Here is an 8,511-nt window from a genome sequence, read left to right as displayed (position 1 = left end):
GATGAAAAAAGATTATTGATCAGAGAGGATCGGCAAACACCTGCTGGTGATGTTGACACACCCCACATCCTGTTCTGAGGAGGAACTTGTGACGAATTCATATTGACATATCAATTTACTGTAATAAGATACTCAGTCAACATGAGCTCAGGTTAAATTCTGCAGGTGTCTGTAGTAAAAAAGTGTGTGGAAATTTACAGAAAATTGGGGAAATTTTGGTGGAATCATGAGAGTACATCAAGCAGCGGCCCCAAACATAAGGTAAGGGAATGGAAGAGCTATGTGCATGAAAATCAGAGCATATCATGATAAGATGAATATATAAGTCTGTTGGCACCATCCTCCAAAATGGTCAGGAAGGGCACTACAAACGAATAAGTGAATATTTTGGCATTTTTGGTCAATTTTTTGGTCGATTCACAAGTTTCATATCTGAAGAGCACTTGGAGACTGCAGACCTCCGCCAGTAGGACATTCCACATTATTAAGTAGGCCACAGGTTTCAGCAGTATGGGAAAGAAAAACGATCTCTGCTGCTGAAAAGCCTCAAATAGTGTAGTGCCTTGGACAAGAAATGAAAACATGAGATATTTCAGAAAAGCTTAAGCATGATCGTCATACTGTGATGGAATGTGTGTCTGATTCAGAGCACAGACAGGTTCGTGCAGATAAAGACATAATGAGGAAGGTTTCTGACTGACAAATTCATCAGATTAAGAGAGCAGCTGCTAAAATGTCATTACAAAGCAGCAAACAGGTATTTGAAGCTGCTGGTGCCTCTGGAGTCCCACCAACCTCAAGGTGTAAGATCCTCCAGAGACTTGCAGTCGTGCATAGACCTACTATTCAGCCACCCTAACCAATGCTTACAAACAGAAACGGTTGCAGTGGGCCCAGAAATACATGAAGACTCATTTTCACACAGTCTTGTTTACTGATGAGTGCCGTGCAACCCTGGATGGTCCAGATGGAGGAGTAGTGGATGGTTGGTGGATGGCCACCATGTCCCAACAAGGCTGTGACCTCGGCAAGGAGGACGCGGAGTCATGTTCTGGGCCGGATTCATGAGGATAGAGCTGGTGGGCCCCTTTAGGGTCCCTGAAGGTGTGAAAATGACCTCGGCAAAGTATGTAGAGTTTCTGATTGACCACTTTCTTCCATGGTACAAAAAGAAGAACAGTGCCTTCTGTAGCAAAATGATCTTCGTGCATGACAATGCACCATCTCATGCTGCAAAGAATCCCTCTGTGTCATTGGCTGCTATGAGCATAAAAGGAGAGAAACTCATGGTGTGGCCCCCATCCTCCCCTGACCTCAACCCTACTGAGAACCTTTGGAGCATCCTCAAGTTAAAGATCTATGAGGGTGGGAGGCAGTTCACATCAGAACAGCAGCTCTGGGAGGATATTCTGACATCCTGCAAAGAAATTCAAGCAGAAACTCTCCAAAAACTCACAAGTTTAATGGATGCAAGAATAGTGAAGGTGATATCAGAGAAGGGCTCCTATGTTAACATGGGACTTGGCCTGTTAAGATGTTTTTGATTGAAATAGCTTTGATTTCAGTAAATATGACCTCCTAATGCTGCAAATTCAACAAATGACCACTGTCAGTTCTTTACAACCTATAAAATTTTCCGAAACTCTGATGTGCATAATAATTTGGAACAGTGCATTTTGATTGGTGATGACTTCAAAATTATACTGACTGTCATTTGCATCAACTGTTTAGGAAAATTTTGAGAAAATCTCATTTGGATAATAATTTGTGTATGTATATATATATATATATATATATATACTTTTTTTTGCAGGATAAATGTCTCTGTATATGGGGTGCAATCTAACTGTTAAGCCTACCATTCACTTTTAAAGCAGTGCTCTTTTATCCATCATTACTTAGTGTAGTTACACGCAGTGGAGATTATCTATCTATTTTGGTCCATAATCTTATTTTATTTTTTCATGCACATAATCCATTGTTTTCCAGGTTAAGGGATTATCAATAACCCAGCATCACAGGAGATTTCTGATTTTAGGACCAGAATTTTTGGCCCCAAAATACACCTACTGTTGTTGCCTATGCTGTAATCATTTTTGTTTTATATTGCACCTTTTAATGCAGATTGTTTTATAAAATAAATTAAATATGATATAGCGAGAGCTGTCAAATGTTTAAAAACCCATTTTGAGATTGATCTCATCTTTGTTGTACATTTTACAGTTTATTTGTTCTGTATGTGAAATTGTTTTTGTATCATTGTTGGATATTTCCACAATCTTAAACCAAGGGTTTAAAAGCAGACCTGCTCTAAAGAAAGATCCAACATTATAACAAGAAATCACACACAGAAGAAGAACTTGCTGTGAAGAAAGAAAAAAATGTAGATAATACCACGTTTCGTTGCTGTGGCTGGTTAGTGACTGTATGAATATGTCTTTGTTTGTAGAGTAGATTAATGTTGGTTTATATTGTTTTGATCTTCAAAATCCAATATATCTGAGATGAAAAAGGTGATCCTCTTTAGTGTCTGTCTTCTTATACATTTATGATAAATGACACATTTCAAGTAAACCAGCTAATCAGATCCTGATGCCTAGTATGGTGTTTTTGGCTGCAGAGGATTAATAGTTGCAGTACCATGTTTGTCCACTTGGGGTGCTATGTTCTTTAGCATGATTAATCATATCTATGACAAACCTGAGGTAAGTATGGAGTCATATTCATGTTTACAAAGTGATCCTGATGTAGCTAAACTCATCTAACTGAACAAAAGGAGGCGTCCCCACAAGTGTTCCAAAAAATACAGCCGACGTCCCCTTAAACCACGTTCATACCTGTTTGTGTTTTGTTGAGCTAAAATCTGTATTTACTGCTGTCTTTTCTTTCTAATTCCTCCTCTCTTTTCACATTTTTTAGTGTAGAGTATTTAGAGTAGAGTAGAGTGAGAGAGAGAGACTTTTTTCAGTAGAAGTAGAACACAAGCATGAGGAGGACAAGGTCAACAAGAGGAGAAAAAGCACAGAAAACTGTAAATCTACAGTGTCTAAATCTGCCCACATTGTCTGAATAAATCCAAGTTTCATCATGTTTCTGGATGAATGTTTCAGTCCGGGGGATCTGAGGCCACTGGGAGCTGCCCAGTGTAACCACCATCTGTTGATCCACATCGCCAGGGCTAAACATGCTCTTTTTCACTTGGGGGGGATTTTAACAGCACAGACAGTTTCTGAGAAAGTTTCCTGCATCTTAGAAGGTGAAGTACTCTCCATCAGGGCAGAGAAGTCATATTTGTCTCAAAATAGACCAAGTTTATCTCTCTTTATGGAGTTGTAGTGTTATCTACTTTACTTTGGGTTTTCAGCTTTTTGTAAGAAATAGTTCCAACAAAACTTTAAAAACATAATCCTTCATTATAAACACTTTCCTGTCAAACAGTAAGAGGTTTGGGATTTTGCAAACACTAATGGCATTTTGAAAGCTTATTCTATCCGCTCAGGCTAATGTACATTAATCCTGTGAGTTGATGTTTAAAGATTAATCTTGTCTGAAACCTGGCTGTGTTTCTGCCTGGATTATAATACAGAGGATATTTGAATTCAACTAATGAGGGCTTTCTTCTAGGTGAGGTACAAGTGTCTTCAACTTTGGTGCATTGCTTTGAGCCAGTCACTTCAAAATGTCTGAGATTTTTATTTGTCTTTCAAACAAATAGGACCCGGCCTTGAATATAGTTCAATCTGTCATCCAGAGATATGAATAAAAGGCAGAATATTTCATTATTTTTAAAGACTTTTTTGTAGATAAAGAACCATCATGAGAAAAAAAATGCTGTAACCTTTGAGAAAAAGAGATTTTTATATTGGTATTCAGTAGAGATTAACACCGGCAGCATTTATAAGAAGAGGCCAAAATACAGGTCATATCAAAAGATATTCCCTTAACATACGACATAATATGAAAGTTGAGAGCTGTACCTTGTTATTTTGTCCAAATAAATAAATAGAGGATGTGGTTTTACCGCTCAGCCACACTGAGGAACTGTAAAAGTGATGTCGGTGCATACCCGCTAAAAATGATTGGAGGTTTCAAAGCAATTAGAGACTTTAATAATTATGAAACATATTTAATATTTAAATATAAGTATATAAATATCAAATGTACAGTCCCCTTCTAAAGCATCCCCTGATTTGCTAGTACACTGTTGTCCATTATAATCTGTTGTATTTACACGCACTTGAGATTATCTGATCTATTTTAGGCATCTGATCTGTTTAATCCAGGTTTGTCCAGGATAGTGGATTATCAATAGTCCAGGATGACAGAAGATTTCTGGTTTATGACCTGATTGCTCAGCCACAAAAAACAGCCAGTCATAGTGAATGATGTTTCATGAACAAAAGTATTGACCCTTATGCCCTCCTCGGGCATTTTTGGCCATTTTTCTCAACTTTTTTTTATTCTTTTTATTCTTTTTGTTTGTTTGTTTTTTTGTGATCATTTTGTCAGTTTTACAGCTTGTGACATGAATTTTTACAGGAACTTTTCTTTCTATTTTTTTTTTTTTTTTTTTTTTTTTTTTTAAGTCCAACATGTTTTACTCTTAGATGTCATTCATACTCTCTCAATGAATTTTTATACACTCTGGAAACCTTCGAGGCCAAAAATGTACACGTACAAAAAAACTGCTATTAAATCAGCATACATCAATATTTTTTCCTACTTTTTTTCATAAATCTCTTAAACAACTTTAGACCTGCTCAAAACTACCAAACATTCAATAATTTTCAAGATTTTAACCCTTTAAATGCCAGTTTGATTATTTGAAATATTTCATTTTTACTACAAAAAAACACGAAAAGTGAATTATTTTCCATAAAATTAATAGTAGAAAGATGGGGCTTTGGTGCTGATGAGAGTCTTGGATGGGTCAAAGATAAGCAACAAAATTGATTTCATTGCCCTTGTATTTTTTTGTAGTGCCAGCTTTAACATTAGGGCACCCTCTGGACACCTTCGAGGCAAAATGTACATGTACAAAAAAAACTGCTATTAAATCAGCATACATCAATATTTTTTCTACTTTTTTTTTTTTTTCATAAATCTCTTTAACAACTTCAGACTTGCTCAAAACCACCAAACATTCAATAATTCTCAGAATTTTAACCCTTTCAAACTCACACAAAACTCTCCATAATATAACGGGCAAAAATACAAGAATTTGGTGCATGGTCCTACAATGAGTAAATGGTTGAATCTGGTGGAATACGGTAAAAATGTCAAATTTCACTAGACTTCTTCACATTGAAATGCTGATATTAAAGAATGCATGGTTTTATACTGCAATGACACTGAGATTAAAAATCCTTGTTTTAATGGAAGTCAATGGGGGCATTTTTGCCTCGAAGATGTCCAGAGGGTATTTCTGACATTACATAAAAAATATTAATGCAATCAAATCAGTTTTGTTGCTAATCCTTGACCCATCCAAGACTCTCATCACCCCCAAAGCCCCATCTTTCTACTATTTATTATATGGAAAATAATTCACTTTTTGCTTTTTTTTCAGTAGAAAATGAAATATTTCAAATAATCAAACTGGCATTAAAAGGGTTAAAATTCTGAGAATTATTGAGTTTTTTTTTGTTTGTTTGTTGTTTGTTGTTTTTTGTTTTTTGTTTTTTGTTGTTGTTTTTTTTTTTGTAGTTTTGAGCAGGTCTGAAATTGTTAAAAAGATTTATGGAAAAAAAAATGAAAAAAGTATTGATGTATAGTGATTTAATGGCAATTTTTCAGTACGTGTACATTTTTGCCTTAAAGATGTCCCGAGGGTAGTAAATTTGAGGAGGGCACAAGGGTTAAATGTTTTCATGGTTGGTCTAGTTTTACTAAATTTGGCACTTTTTGGTGTGATCAAGTCAGATTTGCTGTCTGTGAGCAGAACACACACTCGTTCGGAAAAAAAACTTTTAAAATGCAAGATTCACAATAACAATTGCAAGCATTTTTTAAAGATGTGAGTCAAAAACGTGTCCATTTAGAAACAGTTTTACATGCTACAGCTGAATTTATCCACATTACTGATTTATTCATGCCTCTGTTTGCTGTACTTGTACGTCACTGACTGTCTACGTTTCTCTGTTACTCCTCAGGCTCTGCCCATGTGACTGCAGCCATCTGTAAAATGCCTCTGCTGGCTGAACACGTATGATCGGACATGGAGGCCCTGAACGCCACACAGGACGGGCTCCTGTCTGACGATGACCCTGGGAAACTCCTTTACCAGGACTATGAACAAATGGCTGGTGCAAACCCGCCAGCCATGCCCACATTGGTGTTTGAGGGGGTGAACTTTCCAGAAGATCCCATTAAACTGCTGAGTGTGCAGGTAACAATTTCATAACTTCATTATTGATGTAATAATTTTATTTATAAAAAGCTGTGATTGACTGACCCCTTCTCTGGTCATTGTAACTGGACCCGTTAATTTCACCAGGCTCTTAAACACTCTGCTGCTTCTGTAAAAAACTCATCATTGACCTGCTCAGACCTGAGTTTTTGTTTGGAGTGCACTTTTACTTTCTCCCTCTTATTTCTGATAATTAGGGCCTGATAAGTTTAGAGGCGCAGCCTCATCTTTGAAAAGGAATTAGTTTGACCAACAATATCAACACAAATTCCCTAAAATTAGAAATAAATAACCTTAAATTTCTGTAAAACATTCTTCAACATATTTTTAAAGCTTCCCATAAAAAGTACCCCAGGATGTCTTCAGATATTCCTTAAACCTTTCAGTGACACTTTATATAAAGCCTTATAAAATAATAATAATAATAATAATAATAATAATAATAATGATAATAATAATAGAAAAGATTTACGAACAAAATTCATGTAAATTTCTGAAAGTGTTCAAAAGATTTCCAGATATCTCAAAACAAATTTTCCATAACATGATAATATAAACCACAAGAAGTCCTAATATATCCAAATAAATTCCCTGACATTTCCATAAAAATTCCAGAAATCTCAAAGGGCATCCAACATTCTAATTCCAAACCACAATTCTTAAAATTAAAAAAAAGAATAAATTTCATATTTTTATGGAGAATATGCTACAAATTTTAAAGCAATGAGCCCCTAAATATTAAGAATAAAAATCCCCAAAATAATAAATACATTTCCAAAGTTTGCACAAAATTTGCCAAAAAAATTTAAAACACCCCAAAAATAAAGATCCCCAAATTTGTATGAAAATATTTAAGAATTTTAAAAGTTACCTCCAATTTTAATTAAACTCTCAAAAATATACAAAAATATCTCAAAACTTCCATGAAAATACTTGAAAATTTCCAAGTTACATTCAGCGGAATCTCCAAGGTAATTCCTAAAAAAATGAACTGCAATTGTTTTTTTTTTTTTTTTTCCAGTGAATTACTCAAACTCCAATGAACATTCCAAACAAATACCTAAATATTCTTAGAGTACAAATGTTTCAGGAAAGCAAGAATTTAATTTCCTGATAAGTGCATACAGGGTCTCGGGAGGTGAAAGCAAGATGAAATGTGGCTCCTCCAAAAGTTATAACCCAATAAAACTTACAGAGATTGGACTATTTTTGGAGGAGGAGGTGGAGCTTTATGTTATAAAGGAGGAGGCTGGGGTGGAGAAGGTGAAGCTTTATGTTATAAAGGAGGAGGCTGGGGTGGAGGAGGTGAAGCTTTATGTTATAAAGGAGGAGGCTGGGGTGGAGGAGTTGAAGCTTTAGTCTATAAAGGAGGAGGCCGGGGTGGAGGAGGTGAAGCTTTATGTTATAAAGAAGGAGGCTGGGGTGGAGGAGGTGAAGCTTTAGTCTATAAAGGAGGAGGCCGGGGTGGAGGAGGTGAAGCTTTATGTTATAAAGGAGGAGGCTGGGGTGGAGGAGGTGAAGCTTTATGTTATAAAGAAGGAGGCTGGGGTGGAGGAGGTGAAGCTTTATGTTATAAAGGAGGAGGCCGGGGTGGAGGAGGTGAAGCTTTATGTTATAAAGAAGGAGGCTGGGGTGGAGGAGGTGAAGCTTTAGTCTATAAAGGAGGAGGCCGGGGTGGAGGAGGTGAAGCTTTATGTTATAAAGGAGGAGGCTGGGGTGGAGGAGGTGAAGCTTTGCTATGGTGCATCAGCCTTAATACAAGAAGAGGTTATTGAGAAGTATATTTAAATGCACCACCATGTTGAGAGAAAGAGCTGTGATTGGCTGTGTCAGCTTTTTTCTTTCAGATAATATTTGAATACTATTTTTCCTGTAAAATAAGACGGGAAGTATAAACCAGCCCCCAGTGATGTGCTCCAGTGGAGAACTGTCTCTCACCAACGTTTGCTCTTCTTGTTTGCAGGTGGTGTTGATCCTGGCCTACAGCACCATCATCGTACTGGGGGTTCTGGGTAATTCTCTCGTCATATATGTCATCTACCGCTTCAAGACACTTCGCACGGTCACCAACTTTTTCATCGCCAACCTGGCTGTGGGTACGT

At 36.7% G+C, this 8,511-nt stretch overlaps 1 protein-coding gene across 1 annotated transcript in view; it reads left to right on the top strand.

Annotated features, from left to right (window-relative positions):
* Nucleotides 1-6,217: 6,217 nt before the first annotated feature.
* Nucleotides 6,218-8,511, top strand: part of npy2rl (neuropeptide Y receptor Y2, like) — a 37,695-nt gene continuing 35,401 nt past the window's right edge. Inside the window, exons 1-2 of the mRNA XM_041780075.1 lie at nucleotides 6,218-6,388; nucleotides 8,373-8,505. Of these exons, the coding sequence (XP_041636009.1) occupies nucleotides 6,218-6,388; nucleotides 8,373-8,505 (304 nt within the window). The remainder of the gene's footprint in view (nucleotides 6,389-8,372; nucleotides 8,506-8,511) is intronic.

Source organism: Cheilinus undulatus, linkage group 22 (genome assembly GCF_018320785.1).
Source record: "Cheilinus undulatus linkage group 22, ASM1832078v1, whole genome shotgun sequence".
Lineage (NCBI taxonomy): Eukaryota > Metazoa > Chordata > Actinopteri > Labriformes > Labridae > Cheilinus > Cheilinus undulatus.
Note: the sequence above shows the minus strand (reverse complement) of the source record. Positions and strands in the feature narration are given on the sequence as shown.